Source organism: Toxotes jaculatrix, chromosome 8, assembly GCF_017976425.1.
Source record: "Toxotes jaculatrix isolate fToxJac2 chromosome 8, fToxJac2.pri, whole genome shotgun sequence".
In the NCBI taxonomy this organism is placed as follows: domain Eukaryota; kingdom Metazoa; phylum Chordata; class Actinopteri; family Toxotidae; genus Toxotes; species Toxotes jaculatrix.
The window spans coordinates 27,752,545-27,779,531 of record NC_054401.1 but is presented as its reverse complement, the minus strand read 5'-3'; the positions used below and the strand labels follow the sequence as shown (position 1 = coordinate 27,779,531).

Sequence of the window (26,987 nt, the reverse complement as noted above, 5' to 3'; positions counted from 1 at the left end):
GCTGACACTGTGGTATTCCCAACACAAGAGCCAGATAAGATACACAAGGCCGTCCTATGTGGGCATTTTGGGTTTTATTTTCTCAGATTTCTTGACACCTACCTCTAAGATTTCTGCAACCACCTCAATACACTGCACATTACCAGCAAAATAATAATTACATTACAACATGTAATCTAATAACATTATATGCAAAAAGTGATGTGCTCATAACTTTTATTATATCATAAGGAGGTTATGCCTGAGGTGTGATCTGAGGTCCAGTCAGCCAATATTCTGGCTTCAGTCCCAAATACCTGACCTTTTTTAGTCATTATTATCACGCACTCATTTCATCATTAATCAGCTTTCTCTTAAATAGTTATTTTTTTGCAGCGCTGTCATTGCAGTCAGTTCCTCATTTTTTCTTTTTGGTCAATGTCTTCTGTTCTGTGCCAAAGTTTATATCACCTACATTTTGTTCTATTCCTCACTCTTATTAGAGTTTAGTCTGAGAAAGATAAACCGAGAATCAATTGAGCCGAGCAGCTGAAAGGGAAGCCAGTCAGCTCACTGTGGGGACTGTTTGGATCATGTCTGTCTGTTTGTTGATGGGTGTTTAAGAACAACTATCGAGATGAAAATAACTTGTAATCTCGGTGCAGATTATAGAAACATGGTTATGCAAAGTTATGGATGATCAAAGTGGCTTTGGACAAAGGACAAATAAGTTTATCTGCTGCTCTTTCTGATGCTCAGTCACCCCCACCCCCTTCCTCCCCGCTCTCACTCTCTTTGATAAGCGTGCTTAATGCTGATATGAAATTCTCCCCACATCTCCCACCCGAGCCCAAAGGCATCGGGCAACAGGACACAGTGTCACTGCCACAGCAGAAAAACTGTTAAGCAGATTTACTCGCACGCTTACTGCTGAGAAAAGGGGGGAGGGAAAAAAAATTTTTTTTTCCCACACCCACTGCATGGGAGACATCTCTTCTTTTTTTTTTGCCCTTTCCGAATAAATGGTTTATAAATGTAAAATCGTGTTTCCTCTCTGGCAGTAGCCGAAGGACCTCACACCCCTGAATTTGATAACGCGATGCCAGCAGCAGGGCCTGAAGGCCAGCGAGGACACCCAGGCTACAGTCTGCTGAGCCTCAAGCAGACTGTAGCCTGGGTGTCCGCACAAAATAAATGTAACTGCAATAAGTTAAAGTTAGTGAGAAAAAATATGTAATAATATTACAGTTACTAACCAAAATGTTGGAGATTACAAAGGAGTTACATCTGAATATATTCAGACAAGAATTCATTAATATTTTCCTACACAACAATAACATTTAACATTCATATTCTCCAGAGGAGAAACTCATTCTATTTGGAACCTGTTTCCAAGAAATTACAAAGACTACTCATTGTATTCCCAATTATGTTTCGATCTGACATAAGTAATATAAGCAGCCTTTTTTCAGGTGAACTCCAAGTTGTGAACAATACAGCAACACTGGAAACTGGGGTTCATGTATTAGAGGGGAGAAGTGCAACGTGTTTTAACTCAACCCGGATTCATGTGGTTTGTTTCGGGGAAAAACAAAAAAACAAAAAAAACAAAAAATCACTTCAGTAAATCACTGTTGAAAAATAAGTCTGTTTACAAAATAAATAAATAAAAAATAAAATAAAATAAAAATTCATGTGATTTTACTGAAAGGGAAAGTCAGCTCAAATTACATCCAAATCCAATCGGTGGCTAACTTGAGTGGGTTTCCACAAATGACTACTCACTTGACCCCAGTTTGTAAAAAAGTGGGCGCTGATTGCAAATCCATTGGCACAGATTACGAATCTGATATGTAAAGCCATAAACCAGATATACACATGGCTCTTTTTCTTTCTCAGCTGACCCGGGGTGGGGGTGGGGCATCTGCACAGTAATAGATAGATAGATATACTTTATTGATCCTTTAAGGGAAATTGTTAATGATAAAATGACAAATCGTTCCTTTGTGAACAGTGTCAGTCACTCAGGAACCTGAAGCCTGCATCAGTAAGCTTTAGTAGATCATCAAGTTTAAGTGGAATATAAGCATTTGGATTTGACAGAGGGCTGATATTCCCATTATCTTGGGGGAGCCAGCCAACAGTACGTGATCTGCCATCATACGATTAGCTTCAGTGTGTAAAGAGAAGAAAATCAATACTCTTTTGATTTCCTGGGTTAATAACAAATGCTTTTGCTAATAAACCACTTACTCTGAGATATATTCTGCTGAGGGTTTAACAGTCTTATTGTTTGGCCAGTGGAATTTTTTAGCTCGTGGTGTTTCCCACTACCTGTCTTCTCTGAAGGGTAAACTCTGTGGATAGACACGCTTTGCTCTTTTTTTTTTTCTCTCGCTTTCTACTGGGCCAGGTGTTGTATTCAGATTCACCTTGAAAGCTGTCCTCTGTTATGCCCTGAGCTTTTTTTTTTTTTTTATGAATTCATTTTTGATGAAATGATCTCCTATGCCAACGCACACAAAGTGCAGCTGGGAGGTGACAGTCTAAGGGGGAACTGGAATGTTTAGAAAGTGCTGCAGAGGCTGGACGCTTGTGTCCTGACCTCTGTCTCAGGTCAAAACATGTGTAATGACATGACAATATGTCCAAAAATTCGGTTGCCTGTCTATAGGGCAGCTCAAAGCTTGCATGGCCACAGTCTTTGAACATATACATTTCCTTTCCCATTGCTAATTTTTTTTCTTCTGTGTTACATTCAACATCACACAAGCTTCAGAAAACAGGGTTAGTAAACACTAGAAAGCAGAATGACAGCCAGTTACTATTGTGAGGGTTGAGTTAGGGTTTAGGTTTGTAACTCCACCCACTAATGGGTAGGAATAGATTTGCCCGCCTTTAAAAGGCCAGGTGAGGATACATCACTTCCTCTTTGTCTGAGGCCTCCTGTGAGCAGAGCTTTGGTGTTAGGAGGTAAGGTAAGAATTTGATTTGGAAAGAAAGATAATGGGGAAGGTTTTTTCTGATCACACAGATCTGTGCAGTCCTGGGAGCCTATAGGCTGTCGATGCCATGCTTAAGAGGCAGGCCGTGGTTGAACCAAAGTTAAATCTTTCCCTGTGTTCTGTAGTAATGTGTGTTATCACCTGGCAGGAAGACTCAAGGTTGCACCCGGTTGAGCCTTATCCACTGAACCAGACAGAGCCAGGGGACTCTGTAGTCTGAAACCCATTTAAAGGTAGTGTAGGAGGGTTATATCCTCTGACGTATTAATATACATTTCTAATAGTTGTTGTCACCTCTTTCAGACTCAGTCAGATCCAGACAGCTGCTTTGCCTGAGTGGTTCTTTTTGGTTCCAGGTCTGCTAGGATTCAACGTTTCCCTTATTAATTATATTTTCCAGTAAATCGATTTGTTTGAATGCACGTCTGCTGCTCTTCCTCTGTGAACCTTTCAGTTATTTGTGTCACCACTCCGTATCAGCAGGTCATTCTACCTTAAGGGTTATAATTTTAACTCCTCAGAGCTCTACACTCTGGATTGGGTCACACTATGTCCCTGCAGTTATTTACTTTCAACTTGTTGTCAACTGTTATAAACTCCTAAAAAAAAAAAAAAAAAAAAAAAAAAAATTGGAAATATTCCTGGCTATTTTAATTCCAGTGTCCTGAATTTTTTTTTTGTCCATCATATCATCACGCCCATGTCCACCCAGGTGTCATGTTTCCATCACTGCTGATCAGAACTGTAGCCAAAATTATTATAAATTATTTAACTGGGGAATTAATGCCAATCTTTAATTCTAACTCAGATAACGTGGTTCTTCAAAAACACGAATCATTTTGTTCTCTCCATCTCCATCTTGGGATGGAATCCCACCAGCTGTGACGCCAGGTTGGTGCATATGGCACAATGGGACATACAACATGAGAGAGGGGAGTTTGGTGAAACAGGTGAATATTCCGAACAGTGTGATCCCATCAAAGATGGTCTGCTGTTTTACCCTTTATCAAAGTCCCTTTTGTTGCCTAAACATGACCACAGATGTGCGCCCATCATCCACCCCAACCATCTCCTGGTGAATCAGCTACCATTAATAAATGCACAGCTTCATTGGTTAAAAAGAAAATGTTGCCTCTGAACATAAACCAGCCAGTGCAGCAACAAATTGCTGCTGCAGTTTAGTCAGTACACTATGACTTGCCACCTCAGCTGCAGCCGGGACCCCTCGGCAGAGTTCACACATACATCCAGTGTCTGAGGAAGGCAGAATTAACCTCTGAATCACATCAAGCCTCTTCCAGAGAGCAAGGGGCTGATAATGATGATGGACAGAAGGCTCTCTCCATCCTCTGGGAGGAGAGCGGTGAAGAAAAGCGAGGTGTGTTGGGATTCGCAGCAAACACTGCTGATTTAGTGGTATGAAGGGATGAGGGGGGGGGGGGGCGGTGTCGGGGTGGTATGGAGGTGAAAAAGCACATTGTCAGATACTATCACTCTCCCCCAAAGGAACAACGTCAAGCCCCTCAGCACCTGCCTGAGCACAGACTATGACATTTATCCATGCTGCTATGACTAAAGCGCAGGCCAGACGACCCTGTCTGAACACCAATCATCTGACTGGCCCATCTCAGCGCCTGCGCTGAAATGAAGCTGTCATTCATGCTGTGGCTCTTTCACTGTGTGTCACTCTGCAGGGAGAGATTGATGCTCTTCCTTCTTTTTTTTTTTTTTTGTTTTTTCTCCTATTCAGCTCGGCTCCTGTGGTGGGTTTAACTGATTTGAAACGTTGATGAAGTTCAGACTGCTCCAACCGGGCGCAGAGATACATCTTCATTATGCTGCAAAGTGCTCCTAAAACATAATCATTAGTCTTCAAACCGCTGGATGGCAAGCTGCAGTTCAAGGCTGGACCATCACATATAGGCTTGTCATTTTCAAAAGCACACTGCAGCACCGTGTGTCAGGCTGTGCCACTCTGATTCAGCCATATGCTTCTGAAACGGCTGATGAACTTTTACAACACGTCTTCAGTAGTTTCATCTGCAGATTTTTGCACAAGGTATGTGGTATGTTCAATGAATCTCAGACATCAGGGAGTGGTGTTGAGACAAGGACGGGGATGGATGGATCGACGCCCCCCCCCAAAAAACAAATCATACTGTTCCATTAAGTACAAATGTTTAAAAGCTTTCATAATCACTGTGACAGCACAACAGTCTTCAGTCCTCTGGGTCAAACAACCACAAAGTGACAAGTCACTACTTAGTAATTTCAGTCTTAGGTCACTATGGACAGTCATATCCCTCTCTCATTACACCTGGAATCCCTCCATAAATGAACAATGATTCCACATACTCTGTCTTCTTCAAATGGCATTTACTAATACTAAGCTGTTTCCCCAAACACATTTTGTAATGACATCAGTTACCTTGGTTATTTTTTTTCTAGTGTAGGTAGTGCTATATTCACCCACAGAGTGAATAGTCACAGAGGGCTGGTCTGGATGGTTGGCATAATGTTCAGGACTTTGACTGCAGAGACCAGAGTTCACATCCACAGTCTAATAATAATAATAATAATAATAATAATAATAATAATAATAATAATAATAATAACAATAATAAGCACGATAAGAAACACGAATAAGTAAAAGTTTTACAATTCCGAGTTTCATTAAAGTGAAAGACTATGTAAGAAATAAAATACCCATTTAAGATCTTTGAAAGATTTATAACAATCAGCTCTTTATGTTGGAGCAGGACTCTGGACTCAGTGTCGCCATATAACTGGCTGACACGGTCAGAAACTCCATCCATCTGAGGTCTCATCTGGATCATCAAAAGTTTTTTTGAAATTATTCTACTTGTTTGTTCGTATTTAACAGAGTGACGTACTCTCTCACGCCAGCTTCAAAAGTTAAGTCTAGAAACATTATGATTCCAAACACACTTTTCCCAGGTAAAGGAACAAACAAGTCTATATAAGCACTTAGTAATTGGGCAGCATTCAATATCCTGCAGCAGCATGGGGGTACTGTGACAAAATACTAATAAGCTTTTAGAGGTGGCAGAAGAAGACAGAGCCTGTCTGAGTTTCTAGTTGCTAACTTGGCATGTGTTGGCCTCCTGGGAGGCAATATCTGAGGAAAACAAATACCTAGTTCTTTTTTTTTTTCTTTTTTTTTGTGGGGGGTGGGGGGGGAGGTGAGTGTGTTCGAGTTCGAGTGTTTTCTATCTCAGTTATCTCAGCCGGGGCTTTTTATTTGCCGTGTATAAGACTATGGGACAGATTTATGCACATGTAAATACAGGTTTTTATGTCTCGTGTGACACTAGGTGCTGGTGGCTTAGTAAATGTGGCCCTGAGAGAACATCAGTAAACAGGCTTACAATCACAGGGTATGTTGGAAGCTGGCTGGGAACAAATGAGCCAACCATGAGTGGCAAATATTTGTCTCCTGGGACATGTTTGAAATATCATACTGTAGAGGAACAACATTTTAAATGCAACACATACAATAATGTTGTCAGGCTCTTGGGCACAAATCCAGGGACCCAAATGAATCAGGGGGCCCTGATTGCACTGTTTTCACACAAACTGTGTGAACCGACTGTTATTAAAGTATGAGGCAGAGGAGTATGGCTGTACAGGATTTCTGATTTTGGTGGTGAACTCCCCCGGCAGACCAGACCACTACAGCTGGCACTGCACGGCTGTAAACTCCACCAGCAGAAAACAGTCACAAGAGCATCATGCAAATTTCCTTGTGGATATAAACACACCGTCCATCGCCGTGTGTCCCACCAGACATCAATGATTCCTTGTCGTTTCAGTGGCGTGTTAGCTCGTCCAGCTATGCCATGTCCTGAATTCTGATGTGTAGCCAAGTTTCAGTGAAAACAAAGATGCAGCAGTTCTTCATTTCATGCTGAGTAGTCCATTGTTCTCTCCCCCTTCAATCTCCAGGAGATCCTAGTGTCTGTAGCTGCGTTTCATTGTTTTTATTTATTTTTTTTTTGTTTTCTTTTCACAACTAAAGATGTAAAATGACAAAAGCGCTGAAATATTTGGTCCACGCGAGGCCGGTGTGCACACACTGCTATGGCAACCAAAAGATGTCATGTCTAGCCCTTAAGTCCGGTCTGATGACTCTGTTCCCTTGTGTTGCCTTTTACGTTTGGTTTATGTCTGATTTTGAAATCTTATCCTGCCTGTTTAGTTCTAGCTCACTTCCTGCCCTGCTGTGTTTTCCCTCCAGTTCTGATTACCTGCCCTGCATTTATAGGTTTCACCTGTGTTTAATTGTTCTCCCCGCCCACTAGTGTATTTAAGTCTTGTCTTCCCCTTTGTCTGTGCCAGATCATCTTTGTCTGTCGAGTTTGTTCCTTGTGTTTGTTCCTTGTGTTTGTTCCTTGCGTTACTCCTTGTGTGTTTTGACCTCGTTTGTTCTCCTTGGGGTTTTTGTCTCATGATATGGATACCTCTGCCTGATTTTGGACTGCCTTCCTTTGTACCGACATTGTTTGTATTAAAGACCAGCCTTTGCCTCCTATCCCTTTGTCCTGGAGTCGTGCATTTGCATCCTTTTCTGAGCCCACTTCCTGACAAAAGATATATGGTTTCGTTTTTAAAATAGACAATTTCCTAAAACAGCTGTTAACTGTAGTTCTTCACGGACGTCATTCCAAAAGTCATAACTTGTATATTTGTTGGGAACTATTTTTGGTGGTAGGCTAATCCATGTATGTGTGTAATTGTGTGTGTGGGTGATTGAGTCAAAATAAACTACAGCATATTTGTTGATAGAAATGAATGGACATGTCACCCAGAGCAACAGTGTGGCTCACTGCTTTGTTTTTAAGTCTTTTGGATGACAGTGGAGCTGGGTGGCACAGAGGAATAAGACACACACATAGTGCTTGTTATCAGGATACATTCATTACTGGTTTTGATCTTTTTATAGGTTTTGTTCACAGTAAGAAAAATATGTGAGTCAGAAAGCTGAATCAAAAGTAGTGACATCCAGATCACACTATTTCCTCTTGATCATGGGCCTTTCATACTGAATATATACCCATGCTTAGTTTGACCTTCCATTTATTTATTTATTTTTCCTTCCACGTAACCCATATGCACAGTGCACACTAAGGCTACAGTGAACCTACAGTAAAATGAGTATGTCCATTTAAATACCCTGTTTTAACAACATATAACCTGTACCAGAGGTTTTCTTTGATGGGTTCCTCCAATAGAGTCTATTGTGGCATAAAATAGAGTGTGGAGACGCAGGTGAGGGTGGATCTGCTGTGGAATGAATTTTCGGAAATAGATTGCTACATAACCTCTATTTATCTCCCTCAGGGAAAAAATAAATAAATAAATAAATACATACATACATAAATAAATAAAGAGATTAGGTGCATTTTTCCACCAAGCTCAGTTACAGTCGCCCTGCAAAATGTTGCTGAAAGAGATGAAATACAGTGGCTGCTGCTGCTACATGCTAACAGGGGAAGTTACCATGTCAGTTCCCCTGGGTCCATCGTCCCGCATCCCTGATCTCTAGAACATAAATCAAGTATGTGTACCAACAGTTACAGACAAGATGTCCTTAAGCATGTTTTCTAATCTCCAGCTGCTCCTGTGGAAACACACTGTCTACCAACAGGACACTGGATTTGTCCTAGTCAGTGACTAGGTGTGTGTGATCTGTGTGTGTAAGGCCAGTGTTCTTACTTCGATCTGCAGCAGGGCCTCCTCTCTTTGGCGAAGAACCTCTACGTCCTCCTCGCTGATCTCAGACAAGAAAGCCTGGGCTCCTCCCTCTGAGCCTGCTGCGTCTCCAAACAGTGGACCCTCTTCCATCTGCTCACTGGATGGGGTCTGCACGTTCTGCTGGAACACACACACACACACACACACACACACAGACACACACACACACATTAGATTAGATTAGATCAATAGCTGCAATGCTGGTAGATACAGCAATAATGATGACAATTACAGTATTCTGTGATTTAGACCTGGCCTCACAGGGGCCCTGGGCCACAAGCAGGAACTGAGTGGACATGTGAGGACTTGTAGTAGAGGAATAGATTTTTGTATGTTTGGCACGCACTACTACAAAGTATTTTACAGCATTATTCTACTGCACAATGACACTGTAGTGGCTATATGAGTGATCACTAACAGTTTTCACTTCCTTATAGATTGAATTTTACAAACTCATTTTGCCACATGTAATGTGAAATGTAAGCTAAATGGTACCTGATGAAAAAAATATATGGTCGCAGCGCAAATTTACTTCCGTTTTCTACTTCTCCTTCACTACATTTATTTGACAGTTGTATTTTATTTGAAAGATAAAAAAAAAGCAGTGCTTACACATTAAAGCAGAGAAATGTAGGGACTGAGGCTGTTAATTCATGAAAACCTGTACAGTCTTGCAAATGCACACATTTTGTTACATGTGACTTTTTTTTTTGCATTGCTAATGTGTTCCACCTTTGTGTGGCTGACTGCACAGCTAATTCATGGCAGAGGGGCCAGTGCGGGTCAGAGCGCAGGGACCGACCCAGGCTGAGTCACGGTGCTCTGTCTACTGGCCACGCTCTGACTCACCACTCCTCAGCAAACTCTGCAACATCGTGCTCACTCCTCCACATACGTGCCCACCGCAAGTGCTCCAGAATACATTTGTACATCACACAGATGGGAACGACTCTCAAGACAGTCGTTCTGATCGTATCGCATGAGTTCACGGGCTGCGAGAAAGTACACAGAGTTCCCAAAGTTTCCTTTCTGTCGATTCCAGTCGACTGTGATGATGTGATTTTAAAGATGTGGGTGGGAAACAATCAATAACCTTTGCAATGATCTGCTAATACATGTCTAAATGCATATGTATGACATTCCAAATGTCAGACTGCCTCTCTGATTTGCAAACCATGAACTGAAAAAACTTTCTACTTCATCTATAGCAAAAAAAATAAATAAGAGAGGCTGCTTTTACTAAGTGTAGTAGGAGATTCACCACTTAGTTCTTCTACAATATACTCACTCATTAGTGGATGATACTATGCCTTGAGACTAGTCAGACTTATATAATGTACGCTTCAGCTCACTGTTCCCAAAGCCCTTTATATGAAAGACCTTGATAACGTGCCTTCAGAGGGACATAAAACCTCTCAGCAAAAAGATGGATTTTTAGAGGCTCTTTTTTTTTTTTCAAACTGGTTCTTTACAGAATTGTTACTGTCCAGCCAGATAAAGCTGTAAATGATTTTCTCTTCAACGGCACAGGTTCTGTTCAAGATGGTGTCCTTGAATGAAAGGGGTTCAAACCTCCACCCTGCTGAAGTATTGGTAGAGTGAGATATAAGGGTACTGTTCTCTTACTGAGCTGCACCCTGAGCTCTCTCCTCAGGGAAACACTTTGGGAAATTTGCTTGTTTGCGTTCTTGCTGAGAGTTAGATAAAAAGTTTGACACCTCTCTCATTTGTGTACACTAAACATGAAGTTATCGGCTGCAGCAAGCTCACGTTTGCATCATGTTTTTCTGCTTTTAGTTTGGTTTTCTTTATGAGAGAGATAAAAATGAAATCTTCCTCACAGGCTCTCGCTCACGCTGCTTTCTCAGCCGTACAGGTCATTCAGCTGTCAAACTGATCAGGGGTCAGTTCAATACCAAAGCAGCATGTTCAGCTTTCTGCAGGATGGGATGTGCTGAAACACTGGAGCCGTTTCTTTCTGTCACTTTAAATGTAAGAGGCAGAATGAAGCCTGATTTTACTGTAACTTCCATGCATTTCAGTCAGTCTTGAGTGATCCTTGAATGTATTTACACTTTTATCGTTTACTTATTTCGCTGTCCAAGATACATGCAGGCACTTCATGTAATTGGGCTATGTTTATAAAAACTCCATCAGCCCTACAGGTTCTCAATATTATGGTCAATTAGTGATACAGAACAAAACTTTAACCACTTGATATGTTTTCTATCATTTCCACACTGAATGTTATGCATTTCATGCCTAATATCACTGTGTACACTATGTTAATAACACTGTTATTCCAAAGTAAAATTCATATTTTGATATTTCTGTTTTATTTTAGAATCACATGAATGTACAGCAATGTACTGGCCGCAGGCAAAGAAGCTAAAAGTAAATGCAAACATACCACTGATCCACATAACTGTTACTGTACACTCCTCTGCACAGTCCTTATGTATATTCTATATTCACGTGTGCTTTTCCCAGCTGTTTTTTTTTTATTACTTCCACTGCTGCATCAGCTCACATACAAACACAGATCAAGTTTCATTTTAAATGATCCCAAATTCACTCCAGTTCATTCATTCATATCCAGTGTGTCTGTAATAAGGATTGACTTTCATTTGTTAGACACAATTACTGATTACCAGCCTCTATCACTGAGTCCTCACTGGGCTGCACAGTGAAAATAACATACTGCAAGTAACTGATTTAGATTCAGATCAAAAAAAAAAAAAAAAAGAAAAAGAAAGAGAAATTTCAGCACGACATAAGAGTTGGACATGATGAATGGAGTCCATTGTAAAATAACAGAGTGAAAAAGACTAGACAGAGCTTCAAAGGAACCCTTGTGAGGATGCGATCGAGCAGAGAAATGCCGTCTCATCATCCCGCTCTTTTATGAATGACAGTGAAACAAAAGGTGAATTTTCACCCTCCATATCAGCTCACCTTCTTTTCGTCTTTCTGTGCTGGAGGAAGCAAGGCCCTCGAGCGATCTGCAATTTTCTGAAAGAAGAACAAATGAAGAGACAGGTTCAAGAAGATTCCCCTTTCCTTCTGGGAGCAGTCAGATTGTTTTTACTTTTCTTTTCACGTACTTGCATCATGTAGCCTCTCAGACATACAATTTTCTGTCACCTCCATCTATTTGTCATTTATTAGTAAGGATTCAGTAACCATAACAATGAATTTATGAAAGCAAAATGAGCATATTATGTACCTTCTGCAGATCCCCATAGCGCTGCACAGACTCTGAGAGTTCAATCTTTAGTCTGGTCAGGCGCAGACGGTCTTGCTGTGCAACAAAACAAGATTAGCTTTAATTAGCTCAAATGTTGTTTAATCCACTGTTTATTCTTCAAAATGACAACTAATGAGGGAGGAATGGGAGCATAAAATACCCGTGAAGAGCCACTGATTATATCAGAGAGCTGTTTGATGAGTTGGCTTGTGCTGGTGATGACTTTGTTGGTTTGCTGCTGCGTGGAGTGTCTGGAAAAACAGATTGGCAGAAAGACAGAAAGAGAGAGAGAGAGAGAGAGAGTACATTTACTGAATTATGAGAATTCAAATGAAATGGGATTTTTTTAGGCAATTTTTTTATACTAAAGTTGCAAAGAGCTGATATTTTGAATCAGTTTATTAATAATATTTTATACAAAAGCAACTGAAAAACAGTTTCAAGACAGAAATGGCGAGTTGTCAGTGTTGTTTTCAGAAAAGCATCTGAGAACGCAAACAGTCACAGGCAAGAAAATTACTCACATTCTGATTCTGTAACTGCAAATTAAGAATCCATCCTAAAATACAATTACTGATAACAATAGTCAAATAGTCTTTTATTAAAATTTCCAGACTTTTTCATTTTATGAAGATAGTTGAACAAGATTAAGCTTATTTGCTTTATTTCCAAGTATTAGTAGTGAAGATCTATCTGTCTGGGCTTTAAGTACAAGGCTGGAAACACAACACAGTTAGCCTAGCTTAGCTAAAGACTAGAGGCAGTTAGCCTGGCTCTGTCCAAAGTTCTCAAGTACACCTACTAAAACTATGTGTTGTATCAGAGGGTAAGGACAAACAATCTATATGGTTGACTTAGAACTATTCCCTTAAGAAGACACTGGTCAGACAAAGCAGAAACAGAAGCTGCAGGATGATCAGACAAGTGGTAGGAAAAAAAGACAGACAGACAGCTGTTTGGCAGAAATGAGGAGCGTAAAATACACATATACAGGTTTATTTATTTATTTTTTAAATTTCAGTTAAACCCGCTAAAAAAAAGGCGACTGACTCCTTTCCCTCTGCCAGTGGACGAGTTTGCAATTGGGACGCACATTCCCGTAATTTCTCCCAGAGATGACCCTGCACAGTACTACAACAGTATGGGATTCGACTATCCTACTGGCCATGGTGGCCCACATTGCATCTCATCTGTGGGCTGGTGTTCTTGTCACTGTTGTAGCCTCCATGTGAGATACTTAGCTCAGTAAATGTGTGGTTTTAAAACTTATTTCACAGCTGCGTGAAAATTAGCGAGCCCGTGACTACTGAAAAAAGCCAGATGTTACAGTGAGAAAGGGACTTCAGACACATCCTCTCTGTTTCCTCATGTTTTTCTTGGGAAGCTCCACAGGTATGAAAGGTTGAAGGTACAGCCATATTCAGAGCTCTCCAGCACATCCACTAAAGGTGTGGGTTAAGACAGTTATCAAATATCTATGCTGTCAGGTCATCCTGGGCTTATAGTCCCCCCCTTCAGCCTGCCTCACTACCCCCAAAGGCCAGCACCAGTCCTCTAGACTTGACACTGTAACGGGCTGCCCCACAGAGATGGATGGCTACACAAACACACATCTGCTGCTGCCTGCCCTACTCAAATATTGATCTATATGCAACTGGTAGCAGGGGGAGCAGATGGACCATAGTGCATTGGGGAGAGAAGGATCGTGTCACCATAGTTCTGTGTCAGTTGTGAGAAAATCCAAATTGTCACGCTGGGAAAATACCTGAAAAGCCTCAGCCGTCATATCTGCGCAGAGCAGGGTTAAAGAGAGTTGAGGAGTCAGGGAAGTAGACGAGGGGTGAGTTAATTCTGCTGCTAGAAATAAAAGTTTAACCGTAAGGAAATAATTAAATTGGACTGCAGCCAGTTTCTCCTCCCTGACCAAAGTCATAACAGACAGAAATAGCATCTTCTATGTGAAGAGGTTTTACACTTATAATCTCACCAGGATTTAAGGCTTTAAATAGCAAGAATGCTGTCTTATACTGCAGCTGTAAAAAAAGATAATAAATCTGTACATGCTTGAGCTCAGTTAGTGCGATAATATAAACTGAATATTCCACAGAATGGTGTATTATATAACAGTAGTGTGTAATAAATCTAAAAAAGTTTTATTCTGCTTACATAGCTAACTCGTTTGGGGCTACATACTGTGCATGCTGCACTGCTGATCAGCCCTTACAGGACATATGCTTCATAATTAGGAATGCATTCAGCTAACAGACACATCCATCTCAGCCTGAATAAGGGTGCAAACACATACACACACAAACATACCCACAACAGAAAGATTAACAAGTGCCATACCTCAGCCTGATGTGTCATCGTTTAGCTGTAGCACAGCAACAGACATGTGAAGCATTATTCTGAAATCATTTTACCCAAGAAAATTACACAGCAGAGCACAGACTGCATGGTTGGCACTCTGCATGAGGGATTTAAAAGACTGAAAAATAAACCTCAGTGTGAATGTACAGCTATGATGCCCCATGTGAAATGTAGAGCGTTTCGTTTTTCGGAAAATCTTTTATGGATCAAGGTGCACAATTTCATGGCAGCCAATGAGCAGTTAACGTTGTTATGCAATTTATTAGCCCTGTTATCTCAACTTTACAACTTGCAAATTACAGGTGCTCTGTGGTGTTCTTGTTACACAGTTATGTTCACATTCTCTTTCTCATCTGTGCATTGTTTAATATCCATCTATTTTGAAATGACTGTGAGTTGGTGGGGGGGAAAAAAAGTCTTTTGGGCTGGTGAACGTCATGTGACCTTTAATTCTGACTGTGACCAGTATGCCTCAAAGCCTACCACTGGTAATGGTAGTGGCAACCCAGTCATTGTTGTTGCTGATTATGGTTACTGGCAACTGGCAATCTAGCCAGTTGTTTTTGAGATATCATGCACTGTGACCAACCATCATTACTCTTCCTTTTAGAAAATCCAGCTGAAATTGAACAGTTACCAGATGAGGATAAGGTCAAATTCGGTTCACTGACCAGTCTGGCAGGATTTCAGTAAGTGACTCAGACAACAGGAACTTTTTATAAACAGATGGGTGATTGTATTTACTTGACAGGTAGAAGAAGAGGGAAGCAAAGGTAATCCTATAAAACTTGCAGGCCAACAGCTAAAAATACAATCTGCTCGGATGGTTCATCCATGAGTCAGTGCAAGCCCCGCCCACCACTGACATGCTGTTAGCAAACAATCAGAGCTCGCCCACTACTGAGGATACCCGAGAGGACCTCTGCAGCATCACTGCACTGTGATACATCTGCTAGTCACACTCTTCTCCCACAACAAGCTCGAGAGCCAGGCAGGCAGAAACAGCATGCAAAAGATTGGAATTGCTCACACTGTGAATTTCAATCAGTCACCTCTGTTGTGTGTTTCTCCTGGCCCTGCTGAAGGAGAACTGAGGTGTCTTGGAGCAGCTGGCTGCAGGGGGATGTGTGAAGGATGGAGGGGGTAGGGTGTGGGAGGGGGGGATACACGGTGGAGGTGGTGGTAGGATAGGGGAGGAGTGGAGGGGGGTGGGCTATTCTCTGACTGCAATCAGAGTTTCAGGACTACTCTGGGCTCTGATTAGGATTAAAGCACCACAGTGGAGTTTGCTCTGAAAAACATTGGTATGTGTGACTCGTGGGTTTTTTACATGTTTATTTTAGTTTTTTGTTTTTTTTTTTCCTCTTAGGACAGAGCAAGAGAACTGTATGACCTGCAACAATGTCCTCCAGCCAGGAATCAAACAGTTATATGCCTTAACCATTAGGCCACCAGATTCCTTGGAGTTGGTTACAGGCACCTTTAAAGGAGGTTTGCTGAGTAACAAGAGTAATATAAAGAGTTACTAAGTACTTTTTTAAAGTAATTAGTAAGTAATAAGAAGTAATTAGTATACATATATATAATATCAGATCTGGAACAAAGAGGAGCATTTGGGAGGATGACTCTTTATATTCCAATCAGTGTACCATTTGGGACACCCCTCACTGTCCCATCAGAGATAAGCATGTCTTTCCTGCCTCCGCTCACCTGATTTTTCCTCACTCAGTTTCTACGATGTGTACTGCAACGCCGACCTATAGGAGCACAGAGCACTTTTCCAAGTACAGCTACAAACATGGCAAAGACAGAAAAGAATAATGATTTATTTCAGTTGTGTGAACCTGTGACCATGTGACTTTCACCTTTTGGTCAGAAACATTATACCAAAGCAGTCACATGTTTGGATGTACTGTCACCCTCGGCATACACATGTATGCTGCTCATTCACCCATCTACCAAAAAGCCCAGCAGGTGACCATGAACGATTTCAGACTGGAACAATCGTAGTTTTACAATAATAGATGATGTATATATCATCAGCTGAGATGTTAATCATGGAAAATAACTCACAGAAAAGCAGAATTCCACTTTATATTCTATACAAAATACTGTATGGTTCATGCTGCACTGACCCTCTGAAGTGTTCTGTGGAAACACTTTAGCTTTGGGCAATGTATGATGTGCCACTACATTGTACCAGTGCCGTGATTTCAGTTTTAGGAGCTTCAAAGTTCTGTCCTCATTGACATAAATGGTGTTGACAAAATATTTGAGGCATCTTTCAGTTTAACGTTACACAGTTCAACACAACCACACTCTCCAAAATAACCACAAAGTTGCATTAGCACCTCTCTAAAGCTGTAACTCACAAGAAACTCACAACACAAACTCACTCATGACTCTGGTGAGGGGTTGTGAAGCCATTTGTGCTGTAGTTATACGTAACTGTTGTTAAGTCATTAATAATGATCATTATGATTATACAGACTATATTTGAATGTATAGTATTTGCTCACTGCTATAGTAATTGTGAGAAGAGGAAGATGAACAGCTGGAAGTTTCTTTGCAGCTGATTCGGGGGAAATAAATAAATAAAAAAGTCGCAAAAAAGATGTTTACACTTGACCAAGGTGGAAAAGTTTTGTCGCATTGATAAAAGCATAATGTGACAAAATGTGAAGCATGTGACCTGAATGTCCACTGACACTTCCACTTCAGCAGAGCGATGACAAACAGCCGTGGACAAAAATATCCGATCTGTGCAGAGGGATGACGAGACTTCATCACCCTCAAATGAATACATGAAACAAACTTCTGTCTCCATCATATTTTCTACATCTTTGTTCCCACTTTTATGAGGTTTGACCTGCTCTCTTTAATTACGTTACCTCGTCATGTCCTCTTCTTCAACAATGACTTCATGGCGCCTGACTGTTAATCTTAATGTGCCAACTCTAAATATCCATATAATTGTATGAAAAGCATGTCAGTTAACAATTTATTATTAATGACATTCCCAGCTATTCCCATGAAAGACAGTTAATGGCCATAACAGGAAGCTATGTGCCAGAGAGTACTGCATCGAAGGATCTAAGTGCAAAAATCAGACAAGAGACCAAATGCCAACACCAGCAAACGGACATCAGTTGTCTGTGAACACCAGATCCAAACACGGGAAAGGGTCAAAGGTCAGAGGACATTAACATCTGACACCAGGAACCATCTTTGTACAGTGACAGGGGTTAACATCTCCCCTGATATACTGAACATGTTGTCAATATATATAAGACTGCGAGCTTAGATTCTCTTCACCATACTGTATTTTTCCCAAAGATTGAGAACAAACATCCATGCACAGATTCCAAGAGTCAGCTTTGCTAAGGTGGAAGAAAATGCATTCGACATCTGTGTTAAGCCTCAGTACATCTGGGCGAGAAAGACTGAGAACATATTTGTGCTTGTTTACTATAAAACTCCCCAGCGTTCCTTTAAGAGCACTCCTCTTTTTAAAAAAAAAAAAGTTTCAAAATACCGGACACATGCATGCAGAGCCGGTTCCCCAAACACACTTGACATTTTACATTTACATTTATAGAGATGTATTTCAGGTGCTTATCTAAAGATACTTCCAGTGAGAGCAACAGGAAAGTAGAGTTCAGTTCGCCAACACTATAAAATCATACCCACATGAACACACACACACACACACACACACACACACACACAGCTACAGTTTCACAATCCATCTGACATTTAAATGTGCGTCTGCAACAGAACATACACCTACTGTTGGTTCACACATACGCATGATTGTATGAGAGCGGCGCATTAACGTGGGTTGGAGAGGCAGAGTGATGCCTGCTTGTTGTGTAAGAGTGGAGGAGGACGAGGTGGAGAGGTGCATCCACACAGTCATGATCTGAGTCTGAAAAGATGGCTGTGACATTTCTACCTGCTTCCTGCGAGTTCCCAGCTGAGTGTTGATTTCACTGCTTTCTTTGTGCTTAAACAGTTGTGATGTATTTACAGTATCTTACAATATTTACTAGCTCTGTGTTTTGAATGAAATCTCAAGAATATTCAGTGAAACCTCATGTCATCAAGGAGCAGATGCCTCCTTGTGTTTCTGAAGCAACAATCAGCAGGGAATCAAGTGGCAGCCAGGTCTATAATTATATTCTAATTATAATTCAGAAGCTCTATTGGGTGCTTTTCCTTGGGCCACTTTCACATTCACATTACTGTAAAATAAATGTAAAGTCTACTCTTTATAGTGTGTGTGTGTGTGTAACCGAATAATGGCCTACAGGTTTCAGGTTCAGGCTGGGACTCTTATCAAATACAGTAAGTTTGGGGGCAGACTGGACAATGGATATTTGAGTTACAACTTCCTGTTTCATCAAAATTTGCCATGGTGCTATGGACAAGTCGTTCAACAAAACCTAAAAAGCTTTTAGCATTGAGAAGGTCTTTATATTACACTGACCACATTTGAAGTTGCTCAGGTTAATCCCGCAGGAGGAGTTTGTTAAAGTACGTCTGTAAATGCCAAAAAAAAATGTACTAAAATTGCACAATTGCTGACTTCCTGTTTTCCCAGCATAAGTGTTTTTTTTTTTTTTTTTTTTTTGGGCGCTATGGTCCTGCCTGAGCTCAGTCACTACAGAACTTTGAAGAATTTTGGTGAGTTTTCAAGCATCCCAAGCCACACAGAAATGTGTCTCCGCAGCATAATACTACTACAACTAATAATAGTAATAATTTTAAATAAATAAATAAATAGACTATGGGTGTGATTACTGAGTAATCACACCCATAGTGTGAAAGGGCCTGAAAGGGCCCCCAGCCCTTTCAGGCTTGGACCCCTAAAAAAAGAATAAAAATCGGAGCCATTCCAACAGTGCAGTGCTGGGCCTCGATCCTTCATTAAAATTTGTACTGCAGCATCCCATTGCTGCAGGATCATCAATTGCTATCAAATCACTTTACTGAAATAACATTTACAATAAAATAACACAAACACAAAATAACATTCATGTGTAATTAGGTTACATGAACTTGTGACACACACACAGACACCCACACACGCATACATACATAGATACATACATCGATATATATCCTTTCTCTATTGTGGTGATAGTTTCGCTCCGTGCTACATATTTCAGAAGTAAACACTGGCTCATTTAGCATGTTGGTTCTATGAATAATAGACTTCACACCTCATCAGCTTTGTGTTCTTTTAAAGGGATGTGAAATTAGCTGATATGTCTGGCAGCATACACGACTAAGTAATCATATCCTAGGTTTGTTTACTGGCACTTTCATCTGTCTGATGACACAACATTTTGTTCCACACTGAGGATTAAGACTGGAATTCATCACTGACATAATAAAGCAGCCCAGAGTTTACGGATCAATAGAGTTTTGTCAAAATCTAATCCCGGAATGTAAAAAGAAGAAAAGAGTCTAACTCTGAAAAAGTTTTAGTATATCAGTCAGTCTAATGTTGTGGGATCCTGCTCATAATTTATCAACCCCCATCACCCACACATTTTTGCCAGTTTATATGTATTTTTAGATTAAATTTGACATTAAGTTGACAAAATAAATGAATGAGGAATGGTAAGATTTTATTTATCTTATAGCCTGCATTTTTATTCTGTTTGTTTGTCACTTCAGCTTCTGGGTAGCCATGGCTCCTCTTCTCCTCCAATAACAGTTCCTGTCTCAAAATTTGGGACAGGAACTGTCATGATTGATTGATAGTCTTGGAAATTGTGTAAACAGCTAGTTCTGATGATGTTTTAAAATTGATTTTTGTTTCCTAATTTATAAAACAAATTGCATGTGACTCAGTCATAAATGATGTCTCTGATTTTAATTGTGGACCTGTCTGCGTGTGGAAGCCCCGTGATTTCGCTTATTCCCCCGTGAGCTGTTAAACTTGTTGTCAGCATCGAATCTGTACTAAAAAAAAAAGATTTTTGCTGTGTGTGCAGTGTGCAAAATTTTAATCTACAAAGTAACTTCAGCAATCAGTTAAGGAAACAGAGTAAAACATATACAATATTTCTCAGATATACAGCAGAGTATAAGTACAAAGTAGCAGAAAATGGAAACACTCAAGGAAAGAACAAGTGCCTCAAAACTGGATTTAAGAACGGTACTTGAGTACATCTGCCTAATTATTTCCCACAACTGGCAATGTGAAGATATGAAAATAAAAGTTCATCTAAAAACTGCTCTCTCATTTTCTGCCACAAACATTTGTGCCTCTCTCTCTTTTCTTAAACTGCAGCTCATCCTCTCTTGCATTATGAAGTACAAGCATAATGTGTCTGCAGAGAGACAGATCAGTCAGTTGGGGGCGCTCTCCTCCAAAAACAGCCCTGTGTCCTCTGGTGTGTTACGCCCCGGAACACCAGTGAATGTCTAATGCTCTAACAAAGACAATGACACTCAGAGCATGCCGGCCATTAATCCACTTAGACGTGCCGCGTGCGTTTCCACGATTACAGGGGTGGGTCAAATTCTATTAACTGTGAGATTTGAGTTTTGCCTGAAGACAGGCGTGTAGACGACGGGTTACCATTCTAACCATGGGCACAAACAAGAATTGCTTTTATTTCACAAAAAACAAAAAAGAGTGTGTTTCTTGCAGAGAAACACGTGTGATGATCTGCTGTGTGTGAGATTAGTACAGCATATGCATATATGTGGCCTTTTTCAGTGTTACTGGATGGAGATCAGATAGCTGCAGACCTCCATATGGTACTGCAGTTAAGGACGAAGGGAACAAGGCATGGGGAGATGGGAGCAGAGAGTGTAGGAGGGTGTCGGTGGGTATTTGGATGGATGGGGGTCGAAGGTGTGATTTCCACCAGGTGATGTGAAATTCTGTGCTTTCAAAATTGTTTTAGATCCCCATCTAGTGAGAAATTTGCACTTGGGTGAATCATCCTTATGGGAAAATTATCTGGCCGGGTTCAAATCTAGTGTACACTGATACGAGGTTCATCCACAATATATGTTATAATGGGCTCGTGTGAAAAACCCAGCAGTAAATGCACTGGGGAAGATATCACCTGAAGAGGGGTCAGTCAGGTAGCTCTACCTCTATGGCTGCATATAGTGTAGATCCAGCCTCCTTCATAAGAATTTACAGACTCTATCCACAACCATGGTCGTTATCCTCACCTTAAGCATCCACGCTATAATCCAATCTGTTTGATTAGTAGCACTTGTTGGGATGTCAAGGATAAGGTATTAAGCATAAGACTGGGATATTCTACATTTGTCTTGTTTTCAATAAATCCAGTCAAAAGACCCTAACTAACAATGAAAGCGTCTTACTAACAAGTATTGTGTGCGTACCCAAAGCCTGAGATGTCTTATTTTCCTGTGCCATAGAGCTCCATCATTGTCCAAAAACTATTAAAAACACATCACTCAGCCACACTGTGGGACTGGGTGACATGTTTCTTCATTACCATGAACACACACGCTGTAGTTTATTTTGACTCAGTCCTGCACACACCATCCTGCTGCCCTAAATACTCACAACTGCACTAAATGCGGTTTAGTTGGCAAGTGAAAATTGTCCCCTAAAAATTACGGTGGAAATCTGTTTAAAAAAATACTCGATACTCAAAAAAAAAAAATACTCAAAGATTTCGAGTTTTTTCGGAATTAAGAATGTAACCGTTCCTTCCAAAGGGAGGTCACAGAAGACCTATAATCAAAAATTGTTCATTTGTAAGAAGCTGGAACAGGTTACAAAGTCATCTCAGGGAGTTTAGATATTCATTTAGATATTCATCAGTCCATAGTTACAAATGGCTACTCTCCTTAGAAGTCTCCAGCTAAGATGAATCCAAAGAAACAATGCAGATGCAGTGAGTAACAGCTAAAGGCTTAAAGGAACCATTGCAGCTGCGTAACATCTCTGAAATCATAGTGCATGGACATAGTGTCCAGGACAGGACACTATGGTAGTCGCTGCTGCTCTTGAAAACATAAATAGATTAAAAAAAAAATACTGCTAGCCTGACGTTGAAGTTTGCCAAAGAGCACCTAAACACCCCTCATCACTAAAATGGACAATGGAAAATGTTTTGTGGATTGATACATTTGATTGTCTTGATTTACTTCCTGTCTTTGTCTTATTTCCCACCTTTGTGATTGTCTGCCCCTCCCTAATTGGTTTCACCTGTTGCCCATTGCCTTGTGTATTTAAGTCTCGTTGTTTCCCTGTGTTCTTTTCAGTCTGTGTCCATGCACGAGTCTGTGCCTGTGTCGATACTCAAGTCTGCACCTGAGTCTGTGTCTTCCCCGCGTTCATTCCCGTACCTGTGTCTTGTTTTGTTTTGTTTTGTTTGAGTTTTGTTCCCTTGCCCTGGACTCTTCCAGTGATTTTAAGACATTTAGTTCTCTCGTTCTGCCTGTCTTTGGGTCCAAGTCCTTGTGGGGAATAAAAGTTTCCTGACACTGACCAACTGTTCCATTCACTTCTGAAACCAAACCTAATCCATGGCCTTGGTGGAGTGTTGGGACATCTTATAAATGAAGGTTGATTAATCAAACTTTGATAAGGTTTATATGATTTGAAGGCCCATTTGATTTGAGTTCGTTAAATGGAAGCAGTTATTTTGGGTGTCTGTGTGTTCTGAATATAAAGGTCCCATTAATTTTCTGCATGTTAGGTGACTGACGGTTTGAATACTTCTGAGGCTTAGATACACACAAAAATCTCCTGGTTGAGTCATCACCACACAAGATTACAAATAACTGATAAAAGCTGAGGTTCAGCATCAGCATCAGCAGATGCAGTTGCTGTTTTTAAGCCAAAAAGAAAGAAAAATCCTTTATATGCAGAGGAAAAAAATAGAAGAAAAAAAAATAGACTTTGCAATTCCATGAGACGTGTGTAAACTCCATCTGCATGATGAAGATTATGTAACATGATCGAAAGGCGTTGCTGCTAAATATAATGTTGGTGAGTGTGTTGTCTCAACTGAAGACATCGTTATGAAGGAAAAAAAAAACATGTGCATAGCCAGTACCTCTTCACCACTGTAGTACTGTGTACTCACCATTTTGTGCAAATTGTCTTTAAAACTGACCACTTTAATGCTCACCTCATTCAAGCTGCTTTTCAGCCAGTAGATACTCCAAAGGAAAACAAGAGCTTAGTCAACCGACATTCACAAAGCAAATGACAGTTCAATCAATAGACCCTCATCGACAAAGCCCGAGGTTGGCTCTTTCAGTGTGCACAGTGCTGGTTGTTTTTTTGTTTTTGTTTTTTTTTTTTTTTTTTGTTTTTTGAGTGGCGTTTAATTGCCAAAATGATTTTAAAAGTCATTGTCAGAGTAGAAACACCTCAGTATCAGCATACACCATATTGGGAAAAAAATGAAAACTTCCACCTAAACATAATTTTATGATTAATCATTGTAATTTTTGAATGTGATAAAAATGTGTCATGAGAGTCTGTTCATGTTAAAGTTGCTGGCAACAAGAGAAAACTGTTCTAACCTCGCAAACCACTGATCAAAACAAAAGCCTCAAGTGAATGAGCTCGAAAAAGTCACCATTAAATTCTTAAAGAATGAGGAAGCCTCCTGACTGTTTTCTGGAACAACAACACTGAGAGCTGCTGAATACCACAAAGCATCACACTGGATGTAATTTGCATCAGTCGGAGGGACTGGATGTGTTGTTTGCATCCAGCATCAATACCGCTGAAGAAAAATGGGAAGTTAAAAATAAAAGCAGCCAAGCATTGTCAGTAAGTTTCCAAGGCAATCATAAAAAATGTTCGATACAACTGATGACATGCCAGCCAACACAGTGGGGTGTAATGCATTTTAAACAGATGCAATCATCTTAGATTGGCCACTTTGTCATCAGCGTTGAATCTGGTAATTGCTGGCAGCTCAACTAAAAAAGAATAATCAATATGAAAGAGGGCCACGAAACAAAAAGAAAATAAGCACTTCTCTGGAATGCAGAGATAAATGTAACCCTTGCACTGAGCTGGACAACCAAGCATGCAGTCTGTGTGGATGTGTGTGTGTGTGTGTGTCTTACTCACAGACTCTGTCGGAGCTCTGCTGTATCTCTAGATGTTCCCAGGGACTGAAGATTCTTCTCTAATGTGACAACTGGGGGAGAAAAATTGAACAACACAAACATTAACACTATGTGCCACACAAACACACTCAATTCCTTAATTCAAAATGACTAAACCTTAAGAATCTAAACCTTAATTTAATCCCAGTACTTTTTCTAATTTTATACCAAAATCAAAACCCTAATCCTAAAACTAATTTAACACTGACCTACAGTCATCCCTAAACCCAGATCCTAATCTTAGAATTGATCTGAAGACAGGAGGAAATATCCTTGATCAAAGTATGTGTTAGGATGCAGGAGCACAGGGACAACTGCATGCACACTCAGTTTTACTGATGAAGGGTCTTTTACCGTTGGCGTTGATCTGGAAGATATTGGACGAGGTCTCTTGAAACACATCTTGCAGTTCTGACGGGCTGACCTGTGTGGCTTTACAGAAAACATGATATCAGCAAACACTTCTCAGCCCAGTGGAGCGTGACACTGCAGCAGACAGAGGGCTAACCACATGGCAGCATGTAGGGAGTACTGTGATGAAACAAAAATGGTAAATGGGCTGAATTTATAATGAGCATTTTCTAGTCTCATCGACCACTCACACTTACACTACAAGTCACATTCACCCATTCATACACATTCATACAGTGCTTTTACTGATCATACAGTGCTTTTTACTAACTCACACACATTCACACACCAGTGGGTAGATCAGGGGCAATTTGGGGTTCAGCATCTTGTCCAAGGACACTTTGACACGTGGACTGCAGGAGCTGGGGACTGTCCACTAATTGACGTCCTGATTAGTGGACAACCCGCTCTACCTCCTGAGCCACAGCTGCTCACAAGAACTATATAAATATCCATAAGTTGAATATTTTCTTCTGTCTGTCTGGTTGTCTGTATTTTTCTTGTTTGTCCATCACACTTGATCTCTCAAAGCTGAAAAAGGTAGTACATAATTCCAACATACAGAAAAGCTGCACTATGCAATATTTTATATTGATGACAGATCAAATGAAAGGGGTCACTTCATCTGAAAAGCCTAGAAAATTTCCCTTCAACTTTGCAGTTTCCTCAGAAAGCATACTAATCTTTTTTAGTCTCTCTAATTAATTGTTTTTTGTTTTTTTTTTGTTTCTGGCTCCAAAACTCCTACTCATCAAATTCATGTTGGTGTTTTCAGCTTGTTGTGCTGTCACAAAGTGACTAAATTATTCAGTTAATGAAGCTTGACCTTTATGTTTCTTTAGACCCATTTTAACATTCAATTATGCAGCTACTCGCAGAGATGTACTAAAATATTACAGCAGTTTTAAAAACTTCTCTGTTAAAATACAAAGCAACTGTTTTAGTCTAGTTGCTAACATTATTTTTTTAATTGACTATTACAGATACTCTGTCAATAAATAGCTATTGAAGAGTTTAACCTGCTCATCCTTCCTTTTAATGGGTCCTGGGCCACACGGTGACCAATGGTAGCTGGTTGTTGGATCAATGGGTGGGATGGATCCCTAGCTAGGTGTGAAAAGGTAAAGGACCCTGGGATGATGGTAACCATGGTAATCTGGTATAAGTGCTAAGCATCAGTATTTTAACATTGTCAGTATAAGCTTGTTAGCATGCTTACATTAGCATTTATCTCAAGACCAGCATCACAGAATTGCTAGTGTGACTGTAACCTGCACTTAATCGTACTTGAAATGTTCACTTAAGTACCAGAAATAAATTAGATTTTGAAGTTCAGCAATCCAGGAGAACAGCCCTTAAAATAATTATAATATATTCATACGTGACATGTGACTGTAGAAGGATAACCAAGAATAACATGGCAAAATGGATTCTACATGCCAATGTTTTCTTCACATTTAGAAGTGAAGTTTTGGTGGTAGCAGCATGTAGTTCAAGTAAACACTCCGGCCTTTACATTTTACATGCAGGAAACACTTGAGCATGGATGGCACCATTTTATTTGGATCCTCATTAATGTTGACTATTGCTGCTAATGTTATACAGTTCAATTATATATATTTTTTTTAATTTCTTTTTTTTTAATGAAAAAAATCATTAAATGTTGAACAAATCAAGCCAAGCTGATAAAGGAACTTCTAAAGAATAAATGGTGAGACTTTAAAGAACTGACACATCAAAGTTACATTAATTAGTGTCGGAAGATGGTAGGAAGATTGATATTTACAATAATAATATTGAAAGACTGTGCATTGTTATCGTAATGAATAGATGTGGAAAATGAATGGACATCAAAGGCCGCGGGAGCTTCTAATGTAGGATCTAACTGCAGCGATGATGATAGACTGGACGGGGAAACTGGATTGGCACTAAGCCACAGGCTGGCAGCCGGAGTGGTGAGTCTGCTGTATAAGTTATGTGGGCAGGACCATTTTCCTTGTTCAAAAGCACATGTCATTGCAAATGACAGGGAGGGTTAATGGCCTGGAGCCATTACAGCA

At 40.3% G+C, this 26,987-nt stretch overlaps 1 protein-coding gene across 2 annotated transcripts in view; it reads right to left on the bottom strand.

The window, feature by feature from the left end:
• Positions 1-26,987, bottom strand: part of tsnare1 (T-SNARE Domain Containing 1) — a 120,465-nt gene that overhangs the window by 54,144 nt on the left and 39,334 nt on the right. Inside the window, exons 3-8 of one of the 2 annotated variants that reach the window (XM_041044948.1) lie at positions 24,871-24,948; positions 24,479-24,548; positions 12,167-12,257; positions 11,986-12,060; positions 11,715-11,771; positions 8,721-8,879 (exon numbers count right to left, since the gene is read on the bottom strand). In XM_041044948.1, the coding sequence (XP_040900882.1) occupies positions 8,721-8,879; positions 11,715-11,771; positions 11,986-12,060; positions 12,167-12,257; positions 24,479-24,548; positions 24,871-24,948 (530 nt within the window). The remainder of the gene's footprint in view (positions 1-8,720; positions 8,880-11,714; positions 11,772-11,985; positions 12,061-12,166; positions 12,258-24,478; positions 24,549-24,870; positions 24,949-26,987) is intronic. The other variant, XM_041044949.1, reaches the window with a different exon arrangement.